General features: G+C 31.7%; 1 protein-coding gene across 3 annotated transcripts in view; it reads left to right on the forward strand.

The window, feature by feature from the left end:
- LOC139495842 (talin-1-like) overlaps positions 1-16999 on the forward strand; it is a 123993-nt gene that overhangs the window by 57009 nt on the left and 49985 nt on the right. For 2 of the 3 annotated variants that reach the window (XM_071284242.1, XM_071284243.1), the window contains 19 exons: positions 1910-2037; positions 2753-2816; positions 3283-3393; positions 3735-3824; positions 4548-4613; positions 5032-5133; positions 6194-6270; positions 6662-6803; positions 9068-9208; positions 9889-10046; positions 10223-10376; positions 11022-11291; positions 11763-11978; positions 12448-12561; positions 13152-13283; positions 13529-13657; positions 14724-14837; positions 15430-15543; positions 16286-16549. In XM_071284242.1, the coding sequence (XP_071140343.1) occupies positions 1910-2037; positions 2753-2816; positions 3283-3393; positions 3735-3824; positions 4548-4613; positions 5032-5133; positions 6194-6270; positions 6662-6803; positions 9068-9208; positions 9889-10046; positions 10223-10376; positions 11022-11291; positions 11763-11978; positions 12448-12561; positions 13152-13283; positions 13529-13657; positions 14724-14837; positions 15430-15543; positions 16286-16549 (2586 nt within the window). Of the gene's footprint in view, positions 1-1909; positions 2038-2752; positions 2817-3282; positions 3394-3734; positions 3825-4547; positions 4614-5031; positions 5134-6193; positions 6271-6661; positions 6843-9067; positions 9209-9888; positions 10047-10222; positions 10377-11021; positions 11292-11762; positions 11979-12447; positions 12562-13151; positions 13284-13528; positions 13658-14723; positions 14838-15429; positions 15544-16285; positions 16550-16999 lie in introns of all 3 variants that reach the window. The other variant, XM_071284241.1, reaches the window with a different exon arrangement.

Consider the following 16999-nt stretch of genomic DNA (forward strand, 5'->3'; position numbering starts at 1 on the left):
AACAGTTTAGGAATTAAGGGCCAAAAAAGGGCCCAAATAAGCATTATTCTTGGTTTTCGCACAATAACTTTAGTATAAGTAAATAGAAATCAATGAAATTTTAGCACAAGGTTTATGACCACAAAAGGAAGGTTGGGATTGATTGGAGTTGAGGTCACAACAGTTAATGAATTAGGGGCCAAAAAGGGGCCCTATTAAGCATTATTTTTGGTTTTTGCACCATAACTTTAGTATAAGTAAATAGAAATCTATGAAATTTAAACACAAGGTTTATGACCATAAAAGGAAGGTTGGGTTTGATTTTGGGAGTTTTGGTCCTAACAGTTTAGGAATAAGGGGCTCAAAGGGTCCAAAATTGAACTTTGTGTGATTTCATCAAAAATTGAATAATTGGGGTTCTTTGATATGCCGAATCTAACTATGTATGTAGATTCTTAATTTTTGGTCCCGTTTTCAAATTGGTCTACATTAAGGTCCAAAGGGTCCAAAATTAAACTTAGTTTGATTTTAACAAAAATTGAATCCTTGGGGTTCTTTGATATGCTGAATTTAAAAATGTACTTAGATTTTTAATTATTGGCCTAGTTTTCAAGTTGGTCCAAATGGGGGTCCAAAATTAAACTTTGTTTGATTTCTTCAAAAGTTGAATAAATGGGTTCTTTGATATGCCAAATCTAACTGTGTATGTAGATTCTTAATTTTTGGTCCAGTTTTCAAATTGGTCTACATTAAGGTCCAAAGGGTCCAAATTAAACTAAGTTTGATTTTAACAAAAATTAAATTCTTGGGCTTATTTGATATGCTTTATCTAAATATGTACTTTGATTTTTGATTATGGGCCCAGTTTTCAAGTTGGTCCAAATCAGGATTCCATATCAAGTATTGTGCAATAGCAAGAAATTTTCAATTGCACAGTATTGCACAATAGCAAGAAATAATAATTGCACAATATTGTGCAATAGCAATTAATTTTCAATTGGAGTTATCTTTCTTTGTATAGAATAGTAGTTGATAATATATGTTGGAAATTTGCCAGACATGACTATGATGTCATTTTCTATTTTTATTTGCCAATAACTTTATGTAAATAACTTCATTGGAAATTTGCCAATATAAAATGTTGCTGATGAAGCTTTTTTTCCTTATCTTATCTAAAATGTTTTAGATAATGTATGTTGGAAATTTGCCAGACATGACTATGATGTCATTTTCTATTTTTATTTGCCAATAACTTTATGTAAATAACTTCATTGGAAATTTGCCAATATAAAATGTTGCTGATGAAGTTTTTTTTTATTGTTTTATACAATAAACAATGTATATTCACTTTTACTACCAACCAATCTTTACCATTCAGTGATAACAAGCACTTTATTTTACATTTTAATATTTTATGATGTATTTAAAAGAGTAGTTATTGTTGCAAACTCCATTAGAAATTTGAATTGATATCAGTTTTGGAAAAAGGGAAACGGGGATGTGAAAAAAGGGGGGGGGGGGGGGTTAAATTTTTCTCATTTCAGATTTCATAAATAAAAAGAAAATTTCTTCAAACATTTTTTTGAGAGGATTAATATTCAACAGCATAGTGAATTGCTCAAAGGCAAAAAAAAACTTTTAAGTTCATTAGACCACATTCATTCTGTGTCAGAAACCTATGCTGTGTCAACTATTTAATTTTAGATTTAAATAAGAAGAAATCTTTAATTGATTTGTAAAATCTTGACATTTGTTTTGTGTAAAAAAAACCATGTAATGTCAAAAATTTGATCACAATCCAAATTCAGAGCTGTATCACGCTTGAATGTTTTGTCCATACTTGCCCCAACTGTTCAGGGTTCGACCTCTGCGGTCGTATAAAGCTGCGCCCTGCGGAGCACCTGGTTAAATATTTGATTTTATCTTCCAGTGTCGAGACGCTGTGTTGAATGGTACCCACCCTGTTACCCAAGATGAAGCTATACAACTGGCAGGGTTCCAGTGTCAAATTCAATTCGGAAGCTTTGTTGAAGGGAAACACAAATCAGGATTTTTAGAGTAAGTCAAGTTACTATGACAAACATTTATTTCTTAGCCAGGATGTTGGTGAAAAGTTAAAAGTGTTTCAATTAATTTAGAAAAAAACAGATATTAAAGTAAAGATATGGCACCACTCATTAGATTAACTGGACAAACAGTTCACAGCAACAAAGTCAAAAAAGAGCAAACCGCACAGTGAAAAAAATTGTATACTGGTAGCATTTTTTACATGTAATTTAGTTCTTTTAGTTAATTTGTACTATCTAATTAGAAAAATTACTTAATAATAGAAAATTAAATAAAGAAAAAAAAAAAAAAAAAATCGGGAAATTTTCATTGTACTAATGAACTCAAAATCGTTCAATTTTTTTTATGTCATGTTTTGAATTCCCACATCTGTGCAGAAATCTACAATGTACTTCCTTTTTCCGGTCTCGTTTGCATGAAATTTTGAGTAAAATATATATTTATCAGTCTAGTATAAAATAGGAAGGTATGATATGAAAAGACGTTACCTAATGATGGTGTTTCTTTGTTTACATTGCATATGACGTCATAACTTAAATAACTTCACAACTAAAGTCCCTAACAACAGAACTAAAATCGGACACGTTATGGTATTTCCATTATGTTTGAATTAAAAAAAAATCATACAGACTTCATCCCCTTTCACAGGTAATGCCTGCCTCATATTAATTTCAATGGAATTTTAAAATAATTTATCTTATTGCAGATTGAAAGAATTTCTTCCCAAGGAATACATTAAGACAAAAGGAATAGAAAAGAAAATATTTCTTGTAAGTATATGTTAACTAAGAAGCATTTTACAATAGTATAGGCAATTGCCTGTTGTTTAAAATCTTATGTTCACCTCAACATCGTTTCTTATTTTAAAGTGGTATGAAGCAGTTTGACAAACATGAATTTTGATGATTGAATGAGAAGCTTAATTTTTCCTTGATAATAAAACATGATTAAAACGTTCAGATGAGTTATCTCCCTGTAATGTTATGTGACACTTTAATGTGTTGTTGAATAATGCTCATTCTTGAAATCTGTACATTAAACTATAGTTGTTTATATCCAATTTGTTCCCCTATGATCATGATCATGATCTTGTGAATTAAACTTGAACACAATATCATGGATCTTAAAATATTTGTCTAGTTCAATTCTGAGTGTTTTGACATTTACTGTACGTCATGAGTTATTCCCCTTTGTTATCTTACAATTTGTTATTATCTATCATTATTTTTTCTTCAGGAACATGAGAAACTGAGAAATAAAGGTTTAAATGAATTTGAAGCCAAGGCCAAGTACACACAGATGTGTAGATCTCTTAAAACTTATGGTATTACGTTCTTCTTAGTCAAGGTAAGTGCAATTAAGTACAAGGTTTGAATAAAAATAAATAATTTTTTTTTTGCAATCTCCTTTTTCATGTAGGCTTCACATGTTACAAAAAACACCTTTGGATCAAGAGTTTGGAAAACCAAAATAATAGCCTGATTAAAAACACAATAACAAAAATAGCCTGGCAGAACAGCCTTTTCTGTCTAATGTCAACTTTGCTTCAAGAACTTGTAAGCTTAGTTATGGTTCAATTATATACTGTTAACCAACTAATTTTATCATGTGATTAAATTTCGTAAGTAAATAAGAAATTGTAAATTTAAATATTAATGCGAATAAATGTTTTTTATTTTCTTTAACAGGAGAAGATGCCTGGTAAAAATAAACTAACGCCACGTTTACTTGGTATTACAAAGGAAAGTGTGGTCAGAATGGATGAAAAAACTAAAGAGGTAACAGTTTCATCTAATGGTCTTTACATGTATTTAAAATTTTTTAAATAATTTAAATTTTTAATAGAAGACCTTGAGTTTTGATGGTATAAGAACTTTTAAGATTACTTTAATTTTGACAATAAATGTATACTTAATAATAATTTCAGCCGAATTAGAAATTCTGAAAGTATCAATGACAGGGGACAAAATGTATGACATTTTGGAATTTAATGCAGTATTCATAAATATTAGCAGCATTTATGAATTATACAACAGATTAATTAAATACTAAAATATATTCTTATGTTGTACTGTTATACCACTGTCCCAGGTTAGGGGAGGGTTGGGATCCCGCTTACATGTTTAACCCCGCCACATTATTTATGTATGTGCCTGTCCCAAGTCGGGAGCCTGTAATTCAGTGGTTGTCATTTGTTTAAGTGTTACATATTTGTTTTTCGTTCATTTTTTTACATAAATAAGGCTGTTAGTTTTCTCGTTTGAATTGTTTTACATTGTCTTATCAGGGCCTTTTATAGCTGACTATGCGGTATGGGCTTTGCTCATTGTTGAAGGCCGTACGGTGACCTATAGTTGTTAATGTCTGTGTAATTTTGGTCTTTTGTGGATAGTTGTCTCATTGGCAATCATACCACATCTTCTTTTTTATACAATCAGTTATTCCCAGATTAAAAAGAAGATGAGAAAGTTATATTTTAAAGCTTTATGTTTTAATTTCAGATCTTAAAGACTTGGCCTCTTACAACAGTAAGAAGATGGGCTGCTTCACCAAACAGTTTTACTTTGGTAAGAACTGAGATTATATTCACGTTATATTTTTGGCAAACAATTTTTAAAAGATTTTGATATTTTATAACTTCTTCTTTATTTACTTGTTCATACCAATGATTCATTTTATTTTTAGGATTTTGGTGATTACTCTGACAACTACTATTCAGTACATTTTATTTTTAGGATTTTGGTGATTACTCTGACAACTACTATTCAGTACATTTTATTTTTAGGATTTTGGTCATTACTCTGACAACTACTATTCAGTACATTTTATTTTTAGGATTTTGGTGATTACTCTGACAACTACTATTCAGTACATTTTATTTTTAGGATTTTGGTGATTACTCTGACAACTACTATTCAGTACATTTTATTTTTAGGATTTTGGTGATTACTCTGACAACTACTATTCAGTACATTTTATTTTTAGGATTTTGGTGATTACTCTGACAACTACTATTCAGTACAGACACAAGAAGGAGAACAAATATCTAGACTCATAGCTGGTTATATTGATATTATACTAAGCAAGGTAGGTTAAAGGTCACAGAATGTGGTTTTGATGTGGTTTTTTTTCTCTTGTTTATTTATAAAGTTTTGATTTACTAAGCAAGGTAGGTTAAAGGTCACAATATGTGGTTTTGATGTGTTTTTTTTTCTCTTGTATATTTATAAAGTTTTGATTTTTTTGTTTATATCATATAACATTTTGTCGTTAGGTGTCATGATAAAATATGTTTTATTTCCTTTATAGGATTTTTATTTCTGTTAAGTTGCATTTTTTGTATAAATGAAAATTTGGTTACCATGATTAAGGTTGATAAAAAGTTCAAGAAAAAACCAAAATGATCTTTAGTGTATAATATTGAAATACAATTTTACAGTTCAAAGAACCCATTTCTGACTCAACCAGAAAATGGTTGTAGAATTGAGAAATAACTTGACATGACTGATAAATTACTTTGACTTGAAAACTAATGATGGTTAGCCAACTGGAGATTAATCCCTAATGCTTTTTGCTTGTCGTACCAAACTTAAAGGGTGAAAATTTATATAGTTAATAGAGTTTTATAGAGCACTATAGACATGAAAATCATTGTTATAGAAAGTCGGTTGATGCATTTGAATTTCAATAATAAAACCTACAATCAAGTCTGGCTATTAATTTTATATCTTTATGTCTGTTGGATGTTTACTTTGGCAGTAAAACAGTCTAGCCCTTCGGTAAATATAAGTTGACAAAGGAACTTTTGACAAAATCAATATAAACCATGCTAATACTGCAAAACGTATTCTCACAGGGAATCTGGTTTGGTTACCAGCGTTATAACATTTTATTCAGAGGGCACAAATGTATTTTATAATCATCAGATCATAACTTTATAGTGAGGGGGAAAAAATTGCAATATTTTCAGGTTGATTTCAAAATGACAGTGCAAAAGCCATTTTGACATGGAACTTAAGAATGGTCACCAGCAGAATAACAAATTTTGATCTTTTGATAAAGATATTTCATAAAATTCAAATCATAACTGTCTTTATATTGAGGTGGAAAGAGATTGATTTTAAAGTTGTGATACATTATTTTACAGAAAAAAGCCAAAGATCACTTGGGTATTGACGGGGAAGATGAAGCTCCGATTTCTGAGGATAACGTCGCTCCATCACAGTTAGTAGCTTATTACTAGTAAAGACTTAAATCTCATAAATGAATAAATTAAAACATGGTATTTAAGACCCATGGGTGGCCTTCAGCTGTTTTCTACTTTTTTTGTCATATTATTGTCTCTTTGACATATTCCCCATTTCTATTCTCAATTTTAAAGTTGTTTAATCAAAATAAATGATAGTCATGGCATTTCTATTTATCCTTTTTATATATCGTTAATTTATTTGTAACATACATTGACTGTCAGTCCTCCATTATTAAAAAAATTACCACCACAAATAGAGAACAGTGCTGGAAGTGGCATTAAATGCCTACCAATCAATCAATCTAAATCATGGACTATGAGTCGTCAGACATATATAGATCTAAGAATTTCTTGATTTTATTTTAGGGCCACCATTATCCAGAGGAACCAGGCTAAGATTGGTCATGCTGATGTTGGATCCGTTGCCATGCCAGCAGTATTAAGGGGAGCTAACACTGGGCAATCTAGTTTTTCTACTGGATCAATGGGATCAGCTCAACATAGTCAGGTGTCAAATGAAGCGCATGTAGGGCATGCTAATAGACAGGTGTGATATTTACTACTAACAAAATAACTACTTCCTGTTTGGTCTCTTAAGAAAAAAAAGGGGGGGGGGTCTTTGTGTTTGGACATTCAAAACTTTTTACTCTCTGTTTGTTTTTTAAAGCTACTTACTTTCTCTGTAATTTTGAAAAACTTTCTACTTTTTGTTGCTAAAATTGGGATAAGTTAATGTTTGATGATCTTTTTGTCTATAGTATGTGGTTTGGCAATAGGAGAGATGTAGGGTTTAGGTGATGAAATTACTCTAGTAGTAAAATTTTGTTCGACAACTAGACTGGCATCTCAAATTAACAGCAAATTCTGAGTTTGCAAAGGTGTAAGATGGTTCAATAGACATTTAGTCAAATTAGCAATTGTTATTTAGTGGTGCAAATAAAAAATTTCATTGACAGGACATGTACATGTTTTAAAAAATTCCCCGGCATTTATTAAACATACAGTTCAATTTAAGACTCTTTTTAATGTTGCAAGATTTACGTTGTTGTTTATGCTGTCCTTGACCATGTCCTTCACAAAATGTTTATACATGTGTGATGTCCCTCTTAATAATTTGAAATCCTTATCCAACACAAGTAGATATGGCCTCTATTTCAACTGCATTCTTGTTATCTAGAGAAAGATTTGTTTTATACACATGATGGTCTATGGACCAAAGGGTTAAGAATAGCATATCAGAAGTTTTTAGCAAAAATAATTATTCAGACTGCCAGGATCACGTTTCCTTCTAAGGCAGCTGCCTTTATAGCCTTTGTAGTGAATATATTATTCAAACAAACTTGCTGGCCTAGATTGACTTTGTCAGGTATGTGTTGACTGAACCCCATACATTACCAGTGTTTACATATTGTGCACCACCATCAGATGAAGTAACCTTTTGCCCATTTTTATTCCGGTTTACTAATACAATGATAGTAACATTTTATTGTTGTACAGCGTATGTCATTATGCTACTAGATTTTTAATTTTTATTAAATGATGTATACTTTTTACCTTTTACATTTCTAAATTTTTAGTTAGTTCAAAACAGATAACTACATTAGATATTGACTAGAATTGATTTTAAACTTTTTTTTTATTTGAAGTAGTTAGCATGTAAATTCAGTATGTAGTAAGATGTTAGTGTGTTAGAAATTTAGTATCTATATTTTTTCTCTTTGTATATGTTTTTCAAGGAATAGAAAATTAGATACATGCAAGTACCTAGTCCTACACAAAGTAGCTCTTGCATTCCTAATAATAAATTTAAAAAAAAAAAAAAATTTGGTGGACTACACTATGTTTGTAGCATAAGAAAAATAATAATAAGTGAGTTTCAGATTTAAAAAAAAAAAGAAGAACAAAAGTGTAATTTGAGATGAATCTTACTAAAGTTCTGATCCTGTGTCCACAATTTACCTGCAAGTCTAAAGTGGCATTTCTACTTTCTGTTTTAAAAACCTGTAGAGCTAATGTGATTTTATTGTATGAAACCAGATAAATTTGACTGCTGAAATTTTGTTGGTTGACTTTGAAAATAATATCCAGAACAGTCAAAAGGAAAACCGAGTGATGTGAAATGTATGTAAGCAAAACTTGGACTCAGGATCTTTACTTTAATCAGATTGACTTTTGACATGCATGTTGAATTGAGAACCATCTTTATTTAATTTTGCAGTCAGCAGTTATTATTACTTTGGTAATTATACTGGCTTTACTTGTTTGTTCTTGGAACAAAAGAGAATATCAATTGAAAAGATGTTAATAAGTTGCACATTGTTTAAAACATTATTAAAAGTACAACAGTGCTTTTTTTTGTACAAGAAAATTTTAATATGGTGGCATTGCTTGTTCATTTGACTTTCCTTATGTTTTATTGTCCATCTCTTGATAGAAAATTTTGTTACTTCCATGATATGATTTGGATAATGTGTGTTTTATTAGTAAATTGAAAAGATATTAGGTTAGTTAAGAATAAATCAAGGTCATTTGAAGTGATTTAGACTTTGTCTGTAGTAAAAAAAATATTCACCTAGGTTATTTAAAAAGAGAAAAGAAAGGAATTTCCATTTGATATTAACAACATGATAAGAATTGCAGGTTTGATTAACATAATGCATCATGGCTAACCTCAGCAATCACATTTAAAAAAAAAAATTGAACAAGACAAGTTTTCATTCTTCCAGTTGCGAATGAAATGCTATAACTTTATGTTTGGTTGCCTTTATACAGAGTCAGAACATACGAGAACAGACACTGTCACATTCACAGAGGGCACTGATTACCATTATAGACGAGGGAATGACGTCCATCAAGAAGGCCCAATCACAGATGGATCATGGTGCCACACTACCACAGCTTGGGGACGATGCTGTATGTACAAAAATGATGTATATAGATATAAGACAATGTGGTTTAAGAGCCAATTAGACAACTCTCCATCCAAGTCAGTCTCATTACAGGTCAAAGTATGGCCTTGAGCCTTGGCTCAAACCGAACAAGCTATAAAGTGCCCCCAAAAAAACTTGTGTTAAACCATTCAAACAGGAAAACACAATGGTGCTCTTTGATAATAGATACTGCCAACTAACAAATTTTTTGCAACGTTTAATGTTTGCGTCTTTTGGAACAATATAAATTTAGATTATTATGAAAAATAATGCAAATATAATTGTCATGATAATGTGAAAATTATATATTCCCTATAAAAAAAACCATCAGTTTAGAATGAAAATAATGTTATAGGTTAAGATACTAAGGACAACTGTGATATTTATGGCAACTCAAATTTTTTTTATTTTAAATTACTAACTAATTTCTTCAGACGAGAAATGTTTTATACAACACATACCTATTCTAGTATTGTTTTGGATGAGTTGAAAAAATATGGCTTTCTATAATAATTGTATACAATCTAAAACCAATTTTGGGGCATAGGTGTGAATTTTGTCTTTTAATAAGAAATTGTTAAAAAAAGTATAAAATAAACTATAAAATATATGGGGGTAACTGAAATAAAACTGATTAAAAATTTATTCTTTGTATTTAAACAGGCCTCTAAGAAGTGGCGTCAAAATACTTTAGATTTATCCAGACAGAAAGTGAGTGCTGAGGTATCTGCTATGAATGCTGCAACAGCACAGCTAGTAACATTGTCAGCAGGAGACGAGGAGCCTGATCCACAAGCAGTTAGCTCTGCTGTAGCTCAAATGTAAGTCAAACTTCGTTTTATGATGGACACATGAAATATTATATTATGAAAGAGACAGATTTTTAATGTTAATTTTAGATCTTGATATTGGGGAAATTAAACGATTGATGCAAAACAATATATAAAGATTTAAAGTAATTTTTGACTAATTTTTAAAATGATTCTTTTTATTTTAGCACCTCCAACATAGGAGAGTTCTCTCATGATGTGCGTATGTTGGCAGCTCTACATGAGGATGAGAATACTGGTAACAACTTGATGAATGCTGCTAAACGTCTTGCTGGTGCCTTCTCAGATTTACTTAATGCTGCACAACCTAATGCAAGAGATGTAAGTCATGGATATGGAAATAAAATTAATCTAGTGACTGTGTTATGTTTGGTATGGTTGAGAACTGGGAAATATTTTGAAAGATATTTAAAAAGAATGTTTGTCCTTTGCCTTGAACAATATATGTTCTTCCTTTTGATATGCCCAACTAAGGGGCACTAAGTTTTATGGTCTGTGCGTTCATTTGTCCAACTGTCCATTTGTCCATCTGTCCGCTTCAGGTTAAAGTTTTTGGTCAGGTAGTTTATGATGAAGTTGAAGTCCAATCAACTTGAAACTTAGTACACATGTTTCCTATATTATGATCTTTATTATTTTAATGCCAAATTAGAGGTTTGACCCCCCAATTTCACAGTCCATTAAACATAGAGAATGAAAGTGCGGACTAGGCATCTCAGTTCTATGACATCAGTGTACTTTGGACACATTCTTGTTTCAAATGTTATGAAAAAAAATGTTTGATAGCAAACCTATCACAAAAACTTTGATAAATTTTATTCAGTAGGACAAATTCAAACTAGCAGATACTTTTCCCAAATATCTATTCCCAAAAGTATTCCCTTGGGGAAAAGGGCCCACTTTACTGTACTACTTTTAGAATGTTAAATATATTGTGATAAAAAATTGAATGTTATATTTTTCCAGAGACAAAATATAATAGCAGCTGCAAAGATTGTTGGTGAGGCTAGCCAGGAAGTGATGTACGGTGTAGGAGAAACAGCAGAAGACCTGGACAGAATGTACCAAGAAACTCTTCTGGCCCTGGCCAAGGCTGTGGCTGGTGCTACATCTACCTTGGTACTGAAGGCTAAGGGTGTGGCTAGTTCTACGGATGACCAGGGATTACAGAACAAAGTTATCAACTCTGCTACAAGCTGTGCTCTTGCTACGTCACAACTGGTGGCCTGTACAAAGGTAATGTGCAATTGTTAATCATGTTCAAAAGTATCCACATTTATAGATTTAAGATACATGTAATAAATGTAAACGCCCATGTATTATGTATAGTTCTAGTATTTGCTTTACTCAGTTAAGGAGATGGTAAAAGATACTGAATCTTTTGTCAGTTCATTATTATGAATGTTTTAAATTCATCCCATTTCTAAGCTACTGCAGTCATAAATCATAGAGAGAAATATGATGTTGTCAGTAGGAGTATCTATTGGAAAATTACTTAGGTTTATTAAAGCTTTGGGTATCTTGATTTCAATTACGTGCGTGAGAATTGAAAAAAATATTCATTTAAATCCAAAAGTATTTATATTTCTAAAGAAATTAAGAATCAGAAGTCTGATCCTTTATAATGAAGACCCTGCTGTTCATAATAAAATATGGAAAAAAAAATATTGTAAGGCCATTTTATTGACTTTAAATTCTTTCTTGCAGGTTGTTGCTCCAACAATAGCCAGTCCAGCTTGTCAGGAACAGTTAATCGAGGCAGCCAAACAAGTGGCCCAGTCAGTCGAGGGCATTGTTGATGCTGCCCAGCAGGCCTGTCGTGATGACCGTCTGCTCCAAGATCTGGGAGGTGCTGCTACCATGGTAACACAAGCATTGAATGATCTGTTGCAGCATATCAAGAAAGGAGCAGGACCCACCCATGTATGTGTTATTAGTCTATAAAAATATCAACTGTGGATTTTATATTTCCGTAGATACCAATTTTCATGGACATTTGATTTGCTAAAGTCTGCATACAACCTGAATTTCCTGATATAGAATGTATAATTCATTGAATATTAAAATTTATGGTTTGACTTTTCCCAACGAAATCCACAAAACCACAAAAACTTGATACCTTATGAATACTAATGCATCCACAGTAATAAGTCAATACACATATCTGTCAAAATTCAAATGAATGTCCTGGGCAACTTTTCATTGACAACTTGTCTTAAATATGAAATATTGACAGTATAAGAGGACTTAGACGTTATCTTCTATAAACGGCAATATATCTTATAATTATAAAAAAACTTTGCAGACAAAAAATCAGTTCTATGATGCTCTGTTTTCTATTTACATATTTTTTCTAAATTTCTGAAAGTGATTTGCTTATGAATATTTGTAGGCTCATGAGGCTCATGAAGAGGCAGTGGACACTATTTTAGCTGGAACAGACAAGATTGTTAGTTATTTTGGTGATGCACATGAGATGGTTAAACAGGCTAGACAGCTGGCACAGGTAGGCATTGCTTTAAAGCTAGATATTCCCTAGCAAAACTCAAAATCCAGTCTTTACAATGGGAATTTTATTTTGAATCTGAAATACAAAAAATATGAGATATAATTTTGATGTGAATTTAACACATATTTTTCCTTTAATTCTTATAACTATATGAACATTTATTAATTCATTTGGCTGTTTTGTCATAGCAAGGTACCAAGGGGAGGTATTTATAGAATAGGGACCTATGTGTAGAGTCAATTAAAAAAAAGTTGATGTGCAAAAAAGTATTGACACTCATCCATAGATGAGATTTGCAATTACCTGGGTGAAGCATATGACTTAATGGAACAGCTCTTTGCAAGTTCCCTCCACCCTTGTAGTAAATTGATTAAAAGAATATTTGCTGTTTGCATCCTCCACATTTCATGATTCTTTTGATTTCTCAATGTTTGTAGGCAACTCTGTTTTGTCACAATTGGTACCCTGTTTGAATGGTCCTTGATATCAGATATTAAAGTTGCAAAAATTAAACCCTATATATCTTTTATATCAGAAAATCTTTTAATTTATAATAATTTTGATTTCATGATTCTTGCTATTTGTAGGCCACCTCCATGTTGGTAAATGCTATCAAAGGTGATGCTGAAGGTCATACCGACTCAGACATGCAGAAACGATTACTGGCAGCTGCCAAAGCTCTCGCTGATGCTACAGCTAAAATGGTGGAGGCTGCAAAGGTAGATAATTTTACACCATTAAAAAAGACTTTATTTTAGTTTGCTTTGAAATTGGAAATTGAATTGCTTCAAAATATATTGATTTTTTCTATGGAAATCCTTAAAAATTCATTAAATTTTAGTGTTTGAAATTTCTACATGATTGTATTTAAAATTTTAATATGATGAGTTTCTTATCCTAATGATTTAAATAAGTTATGTATGATAAGACCAGTGTAGTTCATTTATTAAAATTTTGTTTGTAGGGCTGTGCCTCCAATCCTAATGATGCTATGCAGCAACACAGACTGAGACAAGCTGCAGAGGACCTGAGATCAGCCACTAACATTGCTGCTAGTAATGCATTGAAAAAGAAAGTCATTAAACGTCTGGAGGTAAGTACAAAATAAGAAATATAGCAGTATGAGCAACCAATAATAGTAAGAGGTTTTTAGAGGAAAATAACACTTTATTGTTTAGTATGTCCTGGGTGCTTACCTAGATTTAACTTCATTAGGAATTCACAAATGCAAACAATTGAAAGTCATTATAGTATTAATTCCACCTCATGTGATAATGCCCAATTTGATTGGATGAGAGAAGTGGTATTTTTTTTCACAAATTTTCTATATATTCAGATTTTCTTTTCTGTACTGGTGTATTAGAATTAGACCTCACAAAAGCATTAATGATTAAGAGAGACTTATAGCTTTGTAAGACAGATGTGCTTTTGGTTTAATTAGTGAGGATTTATCAAAATAATTTAAAAGCCAAAGCTTTTGTCAAATGCCGCTACGGTCATCTATGCCTGTGGTAGGAAATCCTTAGTATTTCAATCAATTTAATGTGTTATTAACTGTAATTTTACAAAATTAAAGCGAATAGACAAAAATAAAATGTCAGTTCTAATATGACGTTCTTCTTAAGCTTTGGGTACAAGGCCATGTTCTAATTCAAATAGAACATGGGCTGCACGTGATTGACGTCACAATTGAAATTGCAACGTCAGGTGAATTTTGAACAACGGCAGAGTTCAAAATGGACATTTTTGTTGGTGTTGCTCGCTAGGAAATTAAATAAAAACATTCTAAAAGTAAGTTTAAATGTTTCTGTTCTTTTTTGATAAACTGCTGATTTTCTATAACGTTTTTTGTTCATGAAATCAAAATGGCGACATTCCGAGCGTCTACTATAGGTCCGCTTCGAAGTGAAAAAGTTGAAATATTCCTATTAGAATCAAAATAATTCTATCCTGCCATGCTCTATGCTCATTTTAACATGGGTAGGCATTATATTTGTAAACATTTAATACCTCGCTATCGCTCGGTATTAAGATATTAACAAATATAATGCCTACCCATGTTAAAATAAGCATAGAGCATGGCAGGATAGAATTATTTCTTAATTATAAAAATATTTTGATAGAATATGCATATCTGTGATTTCTTTTTACCATTACAGAATGCAGCCAGACAAGCCGCCTCAGCTTCCACACAGCTGGTCAATGCAGCCAAGTCTGCTAATACTACCAATACAAATACATCCTCACAACATCAACTGGACATTCAGATTAACGTATGTACGGTCATTGTTATTGTTAGGTTATAAGGAGTCTAATCCACAGGAAATAATGAAATATTTATATATTGAAAAAAGATTTCAAGATGAAAATTGGTCATGTTTCAGAAATTCAGTTAACTTATTAAAAGATACTTTTTAGACAGTTTTGAAATAAAACTAATGCTGATGTAAAATATAACTTTACTTGTACATTATTTAAATGATCACCTACAGATTATACTACAGGTGCCTGAAGCAGTTATAGAATAACAGATGTTATTATTATTACTCTCTTATTTCTGAATTAATTCTTTTACCTAAGGGGACTAAGACTAGAGCTAGTTAAGGTAAGGTAAGGGTAAGTGATAGCTTAAGGATTAGGATTTATTTAATATAGCCATTTACGGCTTGTGTCCCCTAAAATAGAAGACAGATTATTTAAAGGCAATGTTTTGCTTGTTTCTGAATCCTAATTCATTTCATGTTATTGAATTGTATACTTTGTTTTGATTTCTTTGAATAAACATTATTGTTTAAACTAAAATAGATCAAATTTTGAAAACCTTGGAGGAAGATGTTAAAAACTCGTTATAATTTTTGCTCACAGGAAATGAATGAAGCGTTACCTAAGCTTGTGCAAGCCTTCAGAGCCTCAATGTTAAATACAGACAGTGCTACTGCTCAGCTGAATCTCATCAACCAAAGTAAAGATTTTATACAGGTTAGTGATGACATTGATAAATTTTATTTTGGTATGACTAAATTCAGAATGTTTTGTAATGTATTTATTATGATTGCTAAAGAAGCAAAGGGAAAGCCCAAAAATAAAAACATATAAAATAGTACCAGGATTATAATTTAGTATGCCAGATGCATGTTTCGTCTACATAAGACTCATCAGTGACGCTCATATCAAAATATCTATAAAGCCAAACAAGTACAAAGTTGAAGAGCATTGATATTTGAAATATTGAAATCTATATGTATGCAACATTTTCTAAAATTGCAATAATTAACTAGGCTATTTTGTCCATTATACAACAATTTTGTTAGTGAAAGATGCTAGAGAGTTCATGTTTTTCAATAAAGACATTTTTTAAAGGAAGCAGTTTGGATAGATATCTTTAGCTAATTTTACTTTTTATGCCATATTTATGGGCGTTATGATTTCTGGTCTGTGCGTTTGTTTGTCCTTCTATCCTTCTTCAGGCTAAGGGTTTTGGTCCAGGTAGTTTTTGATGAAGTTGAAGCCCAATCAACTTGAAACTTAATACACATGTTCTCTACGATATGATCTTTCTAATTTTAATGCCAAATTAGAGATTTCCCCCCATTTTCACGGTCCACTGAATATAGAAAATGATAGTGGGGATCGGGCATCTGTGTACTGGGGACATATTCTTGTTTTAATAAATATTATCTGCTTATAACATGTTAACTACATTAATTCTTGTTTTTTACAGCCTGCTAGTGCCTTAATAGCTGCATCAAATGCTGCCAATCCAACAATTGGTGACCAGGCTGCAGCCTTGAACTTGAGCCATACTGTCAAGGTCATGTCCAATGCCTTGGCTGAACTTAGGTCATCTACCTCTAAATCAGAAGAGGCGTATGGCTCCTTGGAGATAGACAGTGCCTTAGACCAGCTACAAACACTTGACTCTGAAATGATTGAAGTCAAAAGATCTGCCCAGCATGGACAACTCAGACCTCTACCAGGAGAAACTGTAAGTCACCATTGTACTTGACTAAGAGGTCAAATTTTGTTTTTCCTTGTTTAACGACCCTGAATTGTACAATCTTTAATTTCACTTTTATTATTTCCTTTATCAATAGTAAACCATAAAAATTCTGAAATATTTGTGATGTTTTTATAATTGCCAAAAATGCTACAATGATAGGTTTCTCAAAAAACATTTAAAAAGAATTGCATTTTCAATTTTGATAGCATAATTTTGTATGCATCATTCCTGAAATTTCAATAATGACTTGCATTTGTATCAATTGTCTAACAAGCACAATAAAAAATGCACACAATAGTTTTTATGCCCCATCTATGATGTTTTCTGGTCTGTGCGTCTGTCCGTTCGTCCGTCCTTCTGTCCGTTCGTCCGTCTGTCCCGCTCCAGGTTAAAGTTTTTGGTCAAGGTAGTTTTTGATGAAGTTGAAGTCCAAAT

This window comes from Mytilus edulis, chromosome 11 (assembly GCF_963676685.1).
Source record: "Mytilus edulis chromosome 11, xbMytEdul2.2, whole genome shotgun sequence".
Classification (NCBI taxonomy): Eukaryota; Metazoa; Mollusca; class Bivalvia; order Mytilida; family Mytilidae; genus Mytilus; species Mytilus edulis.